Below are 17,415 nucleotides of genomic sequence, written 5' to 3'. Positions count from 1 at the left end.
CACATGTGTTTACATACATGCTGCGTGGAGTAACACATTGTGTTACATACATGCTGGTGAGAGGTAACACATTGTGTTTACATACATGCTGGTGAGAGGTAACACATTGTGTTTACATACATGCTGGTGAGAGGTAACACATTGTGTTTACATACATGCTGCGTGAGAGGTAACACATTGTTGTTTACATACACGCTGGTGAGAGGTAACACATGTGTTTCATATGACGCTGGTGAGAAGTAACACATTGTGTTTACATACACGCTGGTGAGAGGCATCACATTGTGTTTACATACATGCTGGTGAGAGGTGACACATTGTGTTTACATACATGCTGGTGAGAGGTAACACATTGTGTTTACATACATGCTGGTGAGAGGTGAATGTAATAGGAAGTGCATGATAGCAGAAATAAGAGTGTAAACCCCTCTTGGATACAACTTGTGATAACGTTGGCAGTAGACCTGCGCATAACAAGGTAGGTCAGTTTTGATTGTGTAATGCGTGACACTATTACCCAGTCTTAAAACGTTCCTCTCATTTGTTTTTGATGTTTGAACGTGTTTTACAGTTAGTGGGTAGAAATGTCTTTGGGAAGTGAATTCTGCAAATAGATGAAAATTAGAGGAAAGCTGACTGATGTGATTTTAATTGTCAGTGCATAACAAAACTGACTGGGTGAGAGCAATTTTCCTTCTGTATTATGTGTTGCTGCAATGGAATGTACAGATATAATGGTTTTCGCGTGTAATGTGTTGGGTACAACCTACACAATAAGTGTTTGCACGCCTGCACCAGTCGTCTTAGCACGAAATCAAAGTGATTATAATATAATATTCATATATATGCTGCATTTTGCAGTGCACATTCTTGTTAATAATGTACAACTGTGATTCAATATCACAGGCCAATGATTGTATAGTTGTAGCACTATACCATCATTATATAAGACGTATAGTGAATATGCATGCACGGTGCATGAGTGTACAGTGCGTGGGGGAGGCACAAGAGAGTAAACATCATGATTATTGCAATCATTATTCCATAGAAGTTACGTGAATGATCAGCAGTGTTTAAGTGTACATGTTTATGCATGCTTACAGTGTCCAGTAATGATCAGAAGTTCCAATGCAGCTTATGTGCTGTTCGGTTGGTCACTAAACACATTTTAGTGAGAGATTTTTTTATTATATAGTTTGTTTGTCACATATCAACCTGCGCTATTCGCCAGCGCATAGCAGAGTATATCAAGCCTTGCTAAGTGATATCCTGTATCGCGGCATAGCCTCAGCTGTTCATCATGGGCCTAGAGGCGATGTTGAGGTCAAAGTCACGGGGTCATCATGATCGAAAGAGATAGCAGGTGCTAGTCACACGGCTTCAGATCTCTGGCCAATCACACGCAGTACACGCGTCACGTGTCTCGCTACTAGCTGGGGCTGTACTGCCTCGTCTCTGTTTCGGCTGCTATATATGTTCAGCCCGTCTGGTGCTAAAGTTTTATTATCTATGTACAGTAAAAGCTGAAGAAGTCACTTTATAACGGGATGGGATGAAGGAGGTTTTGTTATGAGGTGTAGTGTGAGGCAGGGTAAGAGGGATGTTAAGGAATGATGGTGGGGCCGACGTACAGCATATAATGACCTGCGCTGTGGAAGGATGGAAGCGTGCAGAAACGCGGTGGCGTGTATGACGTAGAAGAAATCATTGTATAGAATACATGTATCTTCTGACCTTTCTGTGGGGGGAAATATTCATAGCACCCTTTAATAAAAGCCGGGTAGATATAATTACTACACGTGCCTCACCCTGCCTTATATGCATTAACAGGAGGCATAAAAATATATGTTGTTCGGAACACATTAGTGCAAACGTTGAATTCGTGTTTGAGATATTGTGATAATAATATAAAGGTGCACTCATGTGTATTCATTCAGAGTGAAGTAAAAACAGACTGTTATTGACAGATAAACCTGACAGGTAGTGTGAGCAGTAAGAATGAAACTAATGCATTAAGTATTTAGTATGTTATAAGCGGTGCAGCAGCAGCAGCAGTAGGAGTAATAGCAGTAAAATCTGTCATTATTTGTTATATAGGAGCAGTATAAAGTTTGATGACCTTTTGACCTTTACTTTGACCTTGAATTTGACCCTGTGGATCACGTAACCTTGAGATGAACTTCATTGAAAATTATACCTCAACATGTTTTCTACATAATATACAAAAATTAGAGATATAATATTTTTTGTTTGCTTTCCAGCTCTTCTCAAAGTTGGCATAGTAGGTGCAATAACGCCTAATAAGAATTCACTCTGGGCCTGTAAAAAATTTGAATACACACCAGTTTCTGAAGTTAATTCAAATAATTCTTCTTGTGCTCTTTTTTTGAACGACATTGTCTGTACTGCCTTCTGCTGTGCACTTGTTAGATTTAAGCAGTCCAGTTGTTCATAGACGGGCGCTGATGGTGACGAGACATCGTGCATGTCAAGATGTTGTGGCACTACAAGCTCGTTGAATGTTACCAATTCCTTTCTTATTTTCAATGCATTGGTGCCAAACTGGCGACCCACACGAGCTCCAATTTGTTGTCCATCTGTGACAATTATAAAAAAGATAGGTTTTAACAAGGAATCTCGGACTCAACATGGTGTCTATGTTTATGCAGTGAAGTCGCTTGTTTTCAAATCAAGATACGTCAACATTCTCCACGGGTCTCCACAGGTTTTTTTATTAGCGATCTTATTATTGATCAACTAGTTTTCATTTATCAAATGATTTCTGTGACATAACAGGGCCGTAGGCTGAGAAAATTCCTAGGGGGCAGTGGCAAATCCAGGATTTCAAAGCAGGGGGTGAGAAACAGGTGGGGGTCTAGGGGTCCTACCACAGAAAATTTTGAAAATGTAGATTGCAGAAGATGGTATTTGAGGCACTTTTGAGTACACGAACAGCCTTCATTCTGACTCCGACAATGACTTTTAGTATAATTTTTTTTTGGCTCCAAAATCTAGGGGGGCAGCTGCTTTCCCTGCTCACTGTCAATGTTGAGGTTTTGCTCACAGCATGCTCTTCCTATTGAGCTTTCTACATTCATTCTCTGTTCTGAAAGTGTTATAATTATAATAACTAATTAATTTACATTAACTGCTGGCACCATGGTCCATAGCAAACGGAAACAAACAGAACAACAACAACAACAGAATTTTATCGCGAGAAAGAGACAATTTTCTATGCAACGATAACTTTGTGAAACATAATACTTTCACTCTGTATTTGGTTTTGAATTTGGAAGCATTTCAAGCAAAACCTTTCACCTTTTAATCTTTTCCATGTGAACTGCTCTTTCAGCTCCATCTAGTACATCCAGGTGGCATCTTAAAAATTAATGCATCATTTATCAGGCAATTATTTTATTGAAACGTACAGATAGCTGACAAGGTAAACATTTGATTCAATTATTATATGATGTTGCTTCACACTTTCAAATTGATGTGTTGCATACCCCTAATGTACATCGTAGCATATACATCATTACCCTGCATATAATGCTACTTTAAGTGTTCATTATTCGAATTTAGCAAATCACAGTTTTGAACATCCTATATTATGTGGCTCAAACGCTTTAAAAAATATGAAAATGTAAACCCATGTAAGTACCTCTCCACTTTCGCTCTTTGCAGGCATTCTGCATATGCTTCGTCTGCAGACAGTAAGAGAGCTATGAATAAAAAGATTGTAATCAGTAGCCATGCATGCAGTATGAGTTACAGTTAACGTGAAAGTGAACAAATTTACCCTACTGCAAAGTACACCCTACTGCTAAAATGTAAACCAAATACAATATAATGGCCTAAATATTTAATTTGAAAATGAAAAGTACTAATTTAAGCTGTGACATAAACAGCTAGCGAAAAGCATTTTACCTGCACTATTTCAGCTGTATTTGAAACATGGTAATTAATATAGAATATAGAATTAATCTATTTAATTAACGTTTTCGATTCTGCTTATAGTGATAATACATTTTTATAGCAGTCAATTTCTAAATGACTTGTGTATAGTACCTTGCTTCTTTTGCATTGCTGACGTTTCCCTCCACTCATCTAGCCACCTGCCAATTGCTGCCTCTGACACTACATAGAAACAAACATAAAAAAAGGCATGGGTTATAAAACTTTAAGGCACATAATTCACTTTCTAAATGTTCAGGCATTTCTTTCTTACACGAAAAATCCATTAACAGTTTAGTTTAAACGCTTATGTTTATAAAGCGTATGTATATAGCTCCGTATCTCAATTTAACTGCAGAGAAGTTGGTACATACTCATCTCTTTTCTAAGTATTTCGTCAATAATGGCGTCACTCTCATTGACGATTCTTGTAGCTTTTTCAAACCTTTCCTTGAGACGGTACCCTTTAGTGGTAATAAAACCATGTAGTTTGTCATTATAATATTTGGTACATAAAAGCATGTGATGTTACTTTTCTTAGCTTGTTATATGTAATTTTTGCTATCTGATAACATATTTAGAATTTCACGGTTCTTTTCAATTCGTCATTTCGTTAATCGTCAATGAGATGAAATGTTAATTAAGCTAATATAATTAGCACTTGAAAATTGCTACATTTGTTTATTTTTTAATTTTCCTACGTTTAGCAGAGACACAGCTAGCACATAAAAAGACGCTACAAGTAAATTATATTCACCCAGCTTTGCAATTGTTTTATCCGAGTAATTAATGCATCAACGCTTCGGAAAGAAGGTCGTGTCGATTGTTCTCAGACATTTCTTTCGTGATCTTCTTGAAACCATGTAGATACGACCAGAGCCTTTCAATGCCCTCACCATCAGTTAGGCCAGTTCCTTCAGCAAACCGTTGCCCATATGCCAACTAAAGACAATATGTAGCAACTTCATGACCCTATAGCTATCATTTTATTTCAAAGGAAATTTAGATACTGACACGGAAATGATTTGTACTTCAACTTCTCTATTGTATATAAAAAATCTTTACGGCCACTATGTAATGATTAGTAAAACAAAAATGCAATTTTTCACCTGACAGGTCACATTATATGTGCAAAGCTGTGGAACACTGGCACAGCAAAAGTACACTGTCGCAAAAGTGCGACATTAATGGATTTCTGAAATATATACAATAGAATGTAATGTTAATGTTATAACACATCAGACATCATTATAATAAGATAACTGTACTTTTGCATGAAGAAAAATGGCAGCAATAGCTAAATTGCCAACAACAAAAACCTTGATTTATGATAAATATATATCACTAATCAGTGCAAATATAGCTATGAATTCTGTGACAAGAATCTTTATTACTGGTCACAATATGTGTTAACCATGTGTTGATATACCTAATCTGTGAAAAAAACCTACACAACACAAAATTAATATCTTCAAGTGCTTGTCCAATGTGCACGCAATGTCGTACATTACGGTTAGCTGGCGTGTTCTCCCATGCGTGAATTTTTCGAGCAGGTACACGGAATATCCAATCCTGTAGAATATAGCATTAGAACAATAGTGCAATGAACTGCTGAAAATAAATAGTCAATCCCACCAACATGGACAAAATTGGAGGCAACAGAGCAAAATTAGAGGCAATATATAGGCACCTTATGGCAGCAAAAAGCACAATTATATATGGCTCATAATGCAAACAACACATCAAGTGTAGGCTTGCATACCGGTCAGTATATTATAAGCAATAGCATTTCTATCTTCTGTATCTATTATATCGGGAGGTAATAAAAACAAATGTTAGAAAAATTTGTTTTTTATTTACTCCTCATATAATAGTAATACCATTTTATTACCATGCAAGCATACACTTGCTGCCCTGCTCACGTGTGACATGTATGTGGTATGCCTAGCAGCCAGCGTCTGCGGTTAACTCGGCATCTGAATCATCCAAAGCAGCCCTGTCAATCATCATTGGACAGGGTTTTGCGCGACTTTGTCTTGAGCATAAACCTGGGCTGCCATTTCAGCATGGATATAATTTTTAAATTTATGGATATCAAATTTAATAAAACGCAACCACACCTTTCACCGTGGAACATGTCCAAAAATCGCAGGGGAATGTCGTGCTTACATGCAGGCACTTCCAAAAATGCCCGTAATATCGAGTTTCTTGTTTTTAGTTTTGGATCGTACCACACTGCCCGCCTGGAAGTTGGAGCAGTCCTAAGAAAACACGCAAAATATTTATTCCAATAAATTGTCACCATGGAAATTGTTGAAAGACATGCTGACAATTAATGACTCACAAAGTGTATTTAATTTTCCGTGAATTGGCTGGGGGTAGAATGTGGAAGAATTGCTATTATAACGGTCGATTTGGGCGCATTAATGGATTTTCATATACTTGATCTGTACGATAACTTTTTGCATGTTGTAATTGTTTGGAATTGAATTGAATTTTTACTTACACTGATTTTACTTTTTACATCTACTGTATGGCTTTCCACGTACTCCTTCACTTGGCCTGGGTCTTCAAAAAACACACCAGTGTTCCTACTGGAGGCAACTCCATGGCCTTTGCCTGCTGAGGCCTTATGGACCAATCCAAAATTGCCATCCATGGAGACGAGTGAAGGCTCCTATAAAACAATGATCAACAAAAGGCCAAGATAATTGTACTTTTGTATGTAGAGCATATAAATTATTTTTCATCAAAAAGTTCACAACTATCATTACTTAAACATAGCATCAACACTAGAACATAGAAATTGAAATTACTCTGTTCTGTATGCTCCAGAATACTGATTTATATAAACTTTTCGAGTGAATCAGTTTTTAGAAAAGTTATGATTGGTATGTGCATGATTACACCTAAAAGGTTGCACTTTTACACGACATCAAGCATTCATAGATTTCATGCAAAATACAAAATGCATTGGGGAAGGTATATATCTTGTAAAAAAACATTCATCCTCTATTCATGACTTTTATCCACCTTAGTTCTGTGTTGCAATGAGTTCCATAAAAATACAAAAATATTGTTAACGGGAAAATAAAATTGGGTTCTAATAATATGTAACTAATCTATTCCAATGAACATAATTAAGTAAATAATTACCTCTTGACAAATTGGGCACTCTCTCCCAATTGTTTTTGAGCATATTTTATTCCTGGTCTTTAAACAGGACCTGTGGAAATTGTATTCTGCCAGGCAGTCTCCGACCACGGCTCTGTATATGTTTTGTTCCTGAAAGCAATGATAATTAGTCACTGACAGTTAGCACCAAGATTGAACTGCTTTTTGTGCTGTATAAAATCTAATACAGGTCAAGGATATCAAGCGAATCAATTTTAATACCTGGAACGAACACCAAACCCAGCCGACTTAATTCAACATTGTGCCCCCCTACACCGACGCGTGTACCACCCCCACACACACCGACGCATGTGGCCCCCCTACACCGACGCGTCTACCCTCTACACACACCGACGCATGTGCAACCCCTACACACACACTGACGCATGTGCCCCCCTACCCTCCATCTTACCCATCTACCAAAACAAATGAATATTACACTTGAATCAGTGTATATGTATTTAGCTCTGTCATGGTAAAGGTGCTGTGCGTGTAATCTGGGGCGTTATCATAATTACTCATGCAGCAATGAACCATGCATTACCTGAAAAAGTTAGCAGAACATAAACATTATCTGTCAACCACCAGTTTACTGCCCAGTTTGTATCTTTCCGACCGCAGAAACAATATGAGAATGAGCTCTTCGCTTTTTTTAATCAAAGAGTCTCAACCCAAAAAGTGACTGCAATTGGTTATTCTCGCGGACACAGCTGGAGGTTTCGGTAGTATCTGCACTGACTGAACGTTGAAAGTATTAGCAAAAAACTTGAAGGAAAGCAAATAAATATATATATATTTTGTGAGCAACAACTATGTATTAAAAATAAATGCACATTTAGTGTCCAATTGCCATGAATCATTTTTTGTAGAATTTTTTCAAATTACTGAACAATATTATTCATAGCTCCATCGATTAATACTATGTATATCGGCAAGAGCTAATAAATACGTATTTATTAGCTCTTGATATTGTGCAGTACGTCCCATACCAGAATAACACCTGATAATTATTGTTTTTTCTATTTAGATTTTAAGTAACAGGTTACAGGTGCTAACATTGAGGGTGTGCACGTGATAGGAAGAATATTCATGCGATGATAAGAAATGAATATTTATATACATATATACATTTGCAGACGATGTGGTTTTTGGTGCAGTCATATAGCCCAGAGCCGCACAAAATGTCTTGGCAGGCATGTGACACTCGAGCTGCATCACTGACAGCAGTTCCATTAGCATCATGTCAAACGCAATTTTCGGATTGGTAGGAGTTGCTGGCCACAGATTATACCTGATTAAGGTGACAGCAGCTTCCTCGCACCTACACACCGTTACTGTGCAGGTCTGCTGTCTACCTGTATGTATTTAAAAGTCAGTAAATTATTAAACATATTGTTTCTATATATATTGCATATAGCTGCATGTACTCAGTACGTACTGTATTGTGTTTTTTGGTAAATAAATGCACAGACAACAATGTTGGTATTGTGTTAAAGTTTCAACTCTATATCAAGAAGTTTATACCTTTTATACTAACAACTTGTAGTGTGATGACATACTAGCTGTTGCCCACAGTAATGCTGATCCTTTCGCATCAGTGTAGTCTTAAGGTCGACAGGCAGATAGAGGGAGCCCTAAAATAACAAAGTAACAGCAGCAGTAGCAGTAGCAGCAGTAACAGCAGTCGTATATATATATATATACATACATACATACACACACACACACGTGTAAGTGAATGTCATAAGGTGATGTTGGTCTCCAAGGTGGCATCGACCAGTGTTGTCGTATCTTACAATGCAGTACTACTGTATTTACTATTGGCTAACACAATAATAATGGTTTCATATTTGGTTGTTTTGGTGCTACAGCAGTATATAATATCTTTCTGACCCCAATCAGCAAAAGTTGCTTCCTTAGGTTAATAGTGAAACACTAGACAGATGGATTCATTCTAGATCTGAGGCTCTCTTCTCACTTAGTGACTATTGTACACTTGAAGTATTGTCACATGCACGATGATATTATATTTGTGTACATGACACATATAACACAGCGTGTATACACGTGTAAACCAGATATATAACAATTGTACCAAACCTAATGCACTAGTTGCATTATAAGTGTTATATTCTTCATAAGATGCACGTGTTATGGATTTAGTTGCCACCATTCTGGTAACATTTGATGCTTGTGGTTGATAAACATGATTTCTCTCCATTATTAGTATCAAGTGTTAGTAAAACAACTGGCTTTTTATTAAACATGCAACACTTTATTAAACTATCTATATTCCTATACCATGTTATAATAGGCTCATATATATAAGCTGTGGTTTGCTGCTGGTAGTGCATGTACAATATCTACGACACGACAACCTGTAATCGTCTCGGTTTGGCGATTTCTCTTGTGGTTTCTTGCCATTATTATATAAATTATCTCTGTGCGTAAAGTGCTGTACATACACTGAATGCATAACATTCAGAGTTATATTCACATGCGTTAACTTTCAAATACGACGTGTGTGCTATATTTTGCTAGGCATCCACAGTTCAATGGAAACATTGGCCTTGGCTGGGCCAAATTTAAAAGATCGTATCTAAAACTGTGTCATTTTTCGATTGTGTGAACAGCTAGAAAGCAGTATATCGGTTATCAGCAAGGGGAGTTAACTCCAGCGCTGTGCAAAGTTTGCTCAAGGTCAAAGTCAAAGTAGGGGCGCTGAGATTACAAAAAGATAACAAGTGTTTAACACAGAATTTCCATCTTGTATTGAACTTTTTACAAGCCACGAAGCTTATCGGTTTGGTTGAATCATAGACATATATAAACACACGTTTGTGTATATCTATAGTTGAATCTCAGCATGGCAGTCTAGCTGTGACGGGAGAGGCTGTTGTTGTGATCCTGTCCCAGCATCTGCCTTGCATGCTCACATTCGTGTCAATTCGTGTGATCAAGTGCAAGGCATATTTATGTATTCGTTGATTTCTGGTTGGCGTAGTAACTATTTAAACTTGGTAGCAACTCGTCACTTCTATGTCAGAAGAACAGATAATGATTATGCAGATTATTAAATACTTAGTTGTACTCTCCTCTTCGTGGTGCCCACTCTGCAAGGTCATGTGTCACTTTTGTGCCAATACAGTCACTGATTTGTAGTCACTTCAAGTGTAAATGCCACTGCACCTACTAGCCACCCACTTACACTAACAGTTTCTGCCTCTGTGCTATTATAACTAAAAAAACGTTTTTATTGTATAGTAGTAAAAAAAGTCAGAAGAATTTGTAGTGCTAGAAATTTTAGGTTTGCTTTTACAAAGTATATATCACCATGTAAGCAATCATGAAGCAGTGCTGTATTAGAGGGACCTCTAAGAGCACAATATATAGTCAGCAAATTGTGAGCTTCATATTTAGTTTACTGTAAAACTGCTCACGGAAGAGAAAATTGTTATTGTGAACACGTATGCAATACCGTTTTATTATAGTATTTTAAAAGGCACGCAACACGTGTATGCAAATCCCACAAATTTAACGTTGCTCTACGAAATGACCTCACATATCTATGTGAGCTTTATTTTCATTATTTAATTTGATTTTATTGAATGCAAGTTGTTTAGACGGGGTCAGACTTCAGGCAGTAAAGGATTGCGAGGCAGATATCTGTGAGTTTGTTTGTTAGAGGGTTCGTACATGGAGGCACACAGAACGCATGTCACACAACCTGCACCATCCAGCACATAGAGAGATGTCAGCACGTGTGCTTGTCTTATCTCAGTAGCATAGGAATGGCAGGCTGTTTCGGCAGAAGCAAAACAATTAGAAGACGGACAGACAGACAGACAGACTAAGTTGGTATTGGACCTCAACGTTGCTATTGTGTTACGCAGTGAAACAGAAGAAAGAATTACTTGTCGTGTTAAAAACCGTTTGACTCTCTTGTATATATAGCCATGCTTGGCACGCATAAAATGCCAATTGTAAATAAGCTAAAACTTGGGGAAAAATAAAAAAGCTTCTGTATATAGTTTTTGTAAAAAAAACGTGTTTATTCATCTTACGTTCCTGACATGGTTTTTATATCAGAGTTTTATGGCACGTGGAATACTTTCTTCATTAGTAGTACTTTCGCTAATACAAAGCCCCAGAAATGTTTACATAATGGGTAGTATTTGTTCCAGGAAACTACACCTTATGTATGTATGCTTATGATATAATATCTACATAGCCAACAATCCAGACACACATACCGTAAAATCCGTGAGATAGATCATGTCCGTGACCACATGGTTGCTACACATCACAGTGTTCTGGATATTATATACTTGTACATGTGTGTAACAACTGTCTGTATAGCACCACATAAACATATCATAAAATCAGGAGTTTCATCATATATTAATAGGTCGACAGGCAGATAGAGGGAGCCCTAAAATAACAACAAAAATATGGAAACAATCGATAAACAAATATATATTATACAGTATACATATACAATGCTATAAGAAAAAACATAGCAATTCAAGCTATCATTCATGCATTAATTATTTCATGTTCATTGATGCCATTATGTTCATTCCATACAGCACCAATTGAAGACAAGTGAAGTTGAAACCAAACTAATGACAAAGTTAAAAAACAACTGACACTTACATTCCATTTGAGTGGTTCGTGGAAAAGTGTATGCCTGTGAACCCTTTCACAACAAGTGGCACAATAGTAGACACATGGCCCACATTCCATACACTTAATTGCAGCGTCGGCCGCGTCACACATGCTGCACACAGTAGTGGCAGGCGCCATCTCCTCAAGCCTCGTTGCCGTGATATCTTCCCTTATCTTTTCCCATCCACTCAGCAATCGTTGCATTCGCTCTGCATGTGTTCGTGGAGCTAAAATTAAGACAGTCATTGATTTAAGTCACCTGCATTTTCCCCATCACCTTTATGCCATCTACATACTGCACTGACACACAACACACTATGGCACACCACAATTTAGACACACAGCTGCATGGATACTAAGACTCATTTCCATTTGGACATTGGGAGATTGGACATCGGCGAAACCATAGACGCAACGGGCGAGTGCTATTGTAGCCTGTATGCTGTAGCCTGTAGCCGTGCAGCGACGCGGAACATTGGCGTGCATCTCTTTGTTCTGTTGTTTCTCGCTAGAGCCGATAAGCATAGATACTAACCCAACTTGGGTTAGTATCTATGCGATAAGTGAAATATCAACTTCGTTATCTGATGAGTTCCATGCACACTATAGCTATGTTCACGGCCTATTATTTTCCTCTTTAGGGCGAGTCTAGGGGATCGTCGTGGTGTTTGAGGAAGAGCACTAGTACCCGCACACTTTACTGGTGTGCTATCCATGATGATAATTTGCAGATATTATATATACAGTTACAGATTATTACAGAATATACAAGATATATACATACAGAATATACAAGATATATACAAACTTGCTCACCAGCGATCGTACCGCTCTATTTATTTACATGACGCAGTGACAGCAATATAGTCATAGCAACGTGTACACGAACCTCTGCACGTGAGCAGGAGTCTAACAGCAATATTATTGTTTATTGATAGACTCCAGATGTGCTATTGCGCAGTCGGTTATACACGCTAACGCTGAGCCGCAGAGCTGCTGCTGATTTCGGTTGGGGGTGGGGGGCATACTAGCTGCAAATAGGTCATGATTAGCTCGTCGAGTGTTGCGTCGATGTCCAATCTCCCCGCGAGCCACACCGCCACATTCGACATTCCGATGAGCAAGCACAGCAAGCGCGCGCCAGTGTACGTATCTGCCTTTTGTTTGAATATGAGGCGGGCAGTGCATTTGGATTGATGGCCAAAGAATGGTTCATCGTGTCGTACGTTTTAGTCTGTATCTCCGGATTGCGGGTGTATACGAGGAAACGATTTCGCACGATTCTAGGCAAATGTACGGTGTACGATTTGAGCTCAAGTTGGATGAGTTACGCGTAGTAAATCGTAGGTATTATAAGGCTAGTAAATGACGAATTTCCCTTGTTTATTGATGTCACACTCCTTCCCTATTATCTACTCCTGATAATATTAAAACGTTTTGATCGATGCGATTGAATCAGCGGCGACTGACTGGACACATTAGGCGATTTTCACCCCCCACTCCAATTAAGTCGCCCAATAAAATCGCCTAGTGTGTCCGGCCCTTTAGCGTCAGACAGAGTTCATTATTTATTCATAATTACGAATGTGACTGAAGTGCAGGTATTGCATTTGCAATGACCTGTACGTATATTATTATACTTATACAGGGTTTCTTATAGTTATACACAAGACTAAGAGGCACAGTGGTGCACCGCCGTTGTCAAATTTAACATTGCCGTTGTGAAAATGTTCCTGTATTTACTGATAACTGATAAGTATATCCTGTATCTATATACCTATAACTAAGTATATCAATACATCCTGCAATTGAATCCATTATGTGCGTTTTTTTCCCAAACAGCAAACTGGCCAGGCATTACCTCCTTTGTCTAATTTTCTCCCAGAAGAAACCGTTACCCTGTTATACTTATAGTTATAGTAGTCTGTTGAATCTAGTTAGACACAAACGCAATAGCCAGGGGGTATTGATCAGATAACCACTACTAAAATTTAATTTTTACTATATTTATAACGACTAATAAATTTACTATCTACCAGGCACACCCGAGGTCGAGGCCGAGGTCGAGGCCAAGAGAATGGTGTCCGTCTCTGCTGTATTGTCTCCTCGTTCTGCAGTCTCGTTTACTACTATGTTACTGTTAGGTGGCAAACGCCTAACATAAACTGTCTTCAGTTTCCTGCCATCAGAAACTAGCCTTTTCACTTTTCTAGGTTTCTTTGATGTATGAAACCGATTCATATTCCAGTACTACTATATATAGTATAGTAAGTAGTATATTAGTAGAGATCATGCAGTGTTGCAGATGCGCACAGCAAACATAAAAATGGCCGATAATGGCATCTATGTGTGCGCATGCGCCTGGTAACGCTACCTGATTGGCTAATACATGTGTGTAACAACTGTCTGTATAGCACCACATAAACATATCATAAAATCAGGAGTTTCATCATATATTAATTCCTCTATATTATGACACTCCTGATAATATATTTGAAAAAGGGTTGAAGCCCAGTTTCAGAATACGTATCGAGGCACAAACAAAGAAGACAGATTAACAGAACAATGCACTTACAAACCACGGTATACTGAAAAATTTTCAAGCAATGGGAAAACTTTATAGATGAGTTATCTATGGCAGTGCAGTTATTCTACTGTTACCCAAATTCCCAATGATATAGATTTTCTGGGTGTTACTGGATCAAAGCTGTTACAGTATCGGCCTGTCAGCACCTTTGACATTAGTTAACTACTAGCGCCATCTGCAGAAATGCTCCATTTGTGTCTATCTGCCAAGGCGCATGTGAGCGTACGCACGATTTGCTTCTGCCTGTCTATGAAGATCCTGCTTCCTCTTCACTGTCATCCCCTGTAAGAACACAAGTGTTCTCCTCACAGTGAGCAATATTCAGCTCTCAGCATTTTTTAATCACAATAACTTTTAAAGGCATAAAAAGAGCTAATATGCTAGAGTAACTGGCACCTTGTGTAGTTAATAAGTACATAACCTTACATCCAAACGCGTATTAGTTTGTCCAATATCACTGCTGGTTACTAAGAAAGGTCTAGTTGAATCCGCAGTCCAAAAATCAGTTGTTTACAGTTTCAAACCGCTGCCGGCGAAGCGGGTGTGATACAGATTTATAGTGCACTGGACATTTTCGCACGCATGCTCGGCCGTACGCAATGCTATCATCAGTGATTTCGTAAACATGGACACTCGTGATAAGGAACTTTTTTATCAGGGCTGTCCACGTGCGTCCGTGATTAGTACGTGATGTTTTACTCCATTTCCATGTTTAGTCCATGGCCGTGGTTACACCGCTGACACCTCCATTTCATCTGGCGTCCAAAACATACGGGCCGCACAAATGTTTACGTCATCACTTGACTCCTGGATGACATTTACGGCACGTAAATAATACGTTGATACATATCAACAACCGATTTGAAGTTTTGTTTGTATTGTAACCAGCAGTGATATTGGACAAACTAATATGCGTTTGGCTATAAGGTTATGTACTTATTAACTACACAAGGTGCCAGTTACTCTAGCATTTATCAACATTGCATAATCAATGGGCTTATTATGCCTTTAATAACTAACAAGTACATAGACTGGCAACCAGCTCAGTGAGGTCTTACAGCAACCTATGCTTACCGTGTTCTCTGATGCATCGATTAGTTCCTGTGCGAGTCTAATGTCCATGTGAACGGTCCGGTGCTTATCCCGACACACCTCTCTCAGCCACTGCATAGCTAGGAACTCTCTCTCCTTCTCCCTCACAGGAATGGGTACCTACAAAAGACAGCAATGCAATGCCAACATTAGCTCTGCAAATTTCCTGCTGGGTTCAACCGATAGGCACAAGTGCGACCAGTGACATTTACAACTACAACTATTTCTTGTTGCGATATGTAGGATATTAGCGGACACTTCGAAATCTGTGTGATGTAGTTATGGCAGTAAAAATCTGGCTTAATCTAGGAAAATCACTTCCAACCCATATATTCCATGTTGCGATCCAACAATAATTCATTTCAAACACATCAGGGGTGAATCATGACCAAGAAGTTTGACACGTATTGGATGCTGATTTCACTACATTCTGTCTTACGAGTTTGATGTCAATAAAAATATAAATGTATACAGACTTCAGCTTTTTCTGTTCACATGTCCTTACTTTATCTTCCAGTATTATTAGAAACCATGTAGCTTCCTTCGTTTTGACATAAATCGTATTTGTACACGACATGGTTTTCTAAACAGTTGCTGCTGATTTGTATGTGTGCGCCCAAATTGTACAGCTGGCGACAGCGCGTGATGTGGAGAAACTCGCAGGAGGCACGGCAGGGATTTATAGTTCACGTGTTTTGTATTTAAACAGCAATCGTTGCTATGGAATTATAATTACACACAAACACACTTGTGTTTACACCTTGTGTTTACACCTTGTGTTTACACCTTGTGTTTACACCTTGTGTTTACACCTTGTGTTTACACCTTACGCACTTCGAGAAAGTGCTGACTGTGAGCAGGCTGCACATAACATTTAAATTTAACAGTTTTACCTATTTATTATGGCTTTCCACATATACCATGACCACAATTACTGTCAAGTGCAACAAGAATTACTAGAGATAGAAGAACAGTTAGCTAGTATAGGTTCAACTTAATTATTAGAACCGGAGCCAGGCAGGTACGTCTGTTTCTCACCCATCGGCATCAATGTTAAAAAGAACGAAAGCAAGTATCCATGAAAAGTAAGTTTTTTCACAGATATTTGAGGACATACTTTGAACTATGCAACCAACCACAGACAAAAATTAAATATCAATGCAAATATTGACTCAACTTTAAGGATGGTGGCTAAAAATTTATTTGTCATTAATTACTTCTGATATACATCAATCGCGTTCATAAATTACCTTGATCACCACATATATTCAATTATACTAAAGGTGTAATAAAGGTTGGCGCTACAATACTACCTGGTATGTCACAGCACCTCTCTTCACAGACTGTAAGACTAGTAGAGGCTTGCAGTTTTCGATAGCCATGTGAAAGATTGTGACTGGGTTGCACTCCACACTGCTTCTCATATCATCTGGTGCTGCATGGTATTTGGCTAGTTGTGTTCTCTTTATTTGTGTGAATGTCTATAAGAACAATATAATAGAACATTTTTAAGTTCAAAAGTTTAAGTGGTTTGTAGTAATTTAAGAAGTATGTCAGATAGTGGCAATTGATCATTAAACCAAAAGGCTGCAATATGAATCTTCATTATGTTAGTCATACGGTATACAATAACATAGTCTAGCAATCATATATCGTAATAATAATCACACAAGTGCTGCAGTGCGACAGGGCTCATCTGGTGTCTGGTGTTCTGCTGATAAATTCATTTGTGTCTTAGCCATAAGTCTTCTTTATTCTTGTTTGACTTTCGTAGCCAATTCGAACAAATATATCAGCTACACTTTCGCACCCACCTAATCTCTATGCATTGCAGACACATGTGCATTGCAGGTTGGCAGGCAACAATTATGATTAGAAGCGTGCCAGCCATGGGCTGCCCCGTGTTTTTGCAATAATAATAGCAATAATAGTAATAATAA

At 38.3% G+C, this 17,415-nt stretch overlaps 3 protein-coding genes and 1 long non-coding RNA gene across 5 annotated transcripts in view; 1 reads left to right on the top strand and 3 right to left on the bottom strand.

Moving 5' to 3' along the window:
• The first annotated feature begins 86 nt into the window (after window positions 1-86).
• On the top strand, window positions 87-616 carry LOC106811139. Its single transcript, XR_001394106.1, has 2 exons — window positions 87-205; window positions 310-616. It is a non-coding gene; the product is annotated as an uncharacterized LOC106811139 (long non-coding RNA).
• A 2,565-nt stretch (window positions 617-3,181) lies between these two features.
• On the bottom strand, window positions 3,182-7,387 carry LOC106811136. 2 transcript variants are annotated; one of them, XR_001394102.1, is made up of 10 exons: window positions 7,111-7,387; window positions 6,461-6,631; window positions 6,075-6,215; window positions 5,406-5,526; window positions 5,064-5,149; window positions 4,712-4,896; window positions 4,329-4,418; window positions 4,069-4,137; window positions 3,662-3,722; window positions 3,182-3,378 (listed from the first exon to the last, which is right to left on the bottom strand). XR_001394102.1 is itself a non-coding variant. In XM_014814678.1 (4 exons), the coding sequence occupies exons 1-4, from the start codon at window positions 4,474-4,476 to the stop codon at window positions 3,315-3,317; spliced, it is 342 nt and encodes a 113-aa protein (XP_014670164.1). In that variant the 5' UTR covers window positions 4,477-4,900; the 3' UTR covers window positions 3,182-3,314. The 2 variants fall into 2 exon arrangements, 1 of the variants encoding a protein (XP_014670164.1); XM_014814678.1 differs by lacking the exons at window positions 5,064-5,149; window positions 5,406-5,526; window positions 6,075-6,215; window positions 6,461-6,631; window positions 7,111-7,387 and having other exon boundaries at window positions 4,329-4,900.
• A 4,044-nt stretch (window positions 7,388-11,431) lies between these two features.
• Window positions 11,432-14,177, bottom strand: LOC106811130. Its single transcript, XM_014814671.1, has 3 exons — window positions 13,833-14,177; window positions 11,785-12,023; window positions 11,432-11,560 (listed from the first exon to the last, which is right to left on the bottom strand). The coding sequence occupies exons 1-3, from the start codon at window positions 14,035-14,037 to the stop codon at window positions 11,432-11,434; spliced, it is 573 nt and encodes a 190-aa protein (XP_014670157.1). The 5' UTR covers window positions 14,038-14,177.
• Window positions 14,178-14,240: 63 nt separating this feature from the next.
• LOC106811135 (28S ribosomal protein S7, mitochondrial-like) overlaps window positions 14,241-17,415 on the bottom strand; it is a gene marked incomplete at its 5' end in the record, with an annotated part of 19,760 nt that continues 16,585 nt past the window's right edge. Inside the window, 3 exon segments of the mRNA XM_014814677.1 lie at window positions 14,241-14,665; window positions 15,458-15,595; window positions 16,789-16,956. Of these exon segments, the coding sequence (XP_014670163.1) occupies window positions 14,582-14,665; window positions 15,458-15,595; window positions 16,789-16,956 (390 nt within the window).

The sequence above is a fragment of the Priapulus caudatus genome, unplaced genomic scaffold (genome assembly GCF_000485595.1).
Source record: "Priapulus caudatus unplaced genomic scaffold, Priapulus_caudatus-5.0.1 Scaffold507, whole genome shotgun sequence".
Classification (NCBI taxonomy): Eukaryota; Metazoa; Priapulida; class Priapulimorpha; order Priapulimorphida; family Priapulidae; genus Priapulus; species Priapulus caudatus.
Note: the sequence above shows the minus strand (reverse complement) of the source record. Positions and strands in the feature narration are given on the sequence as shown.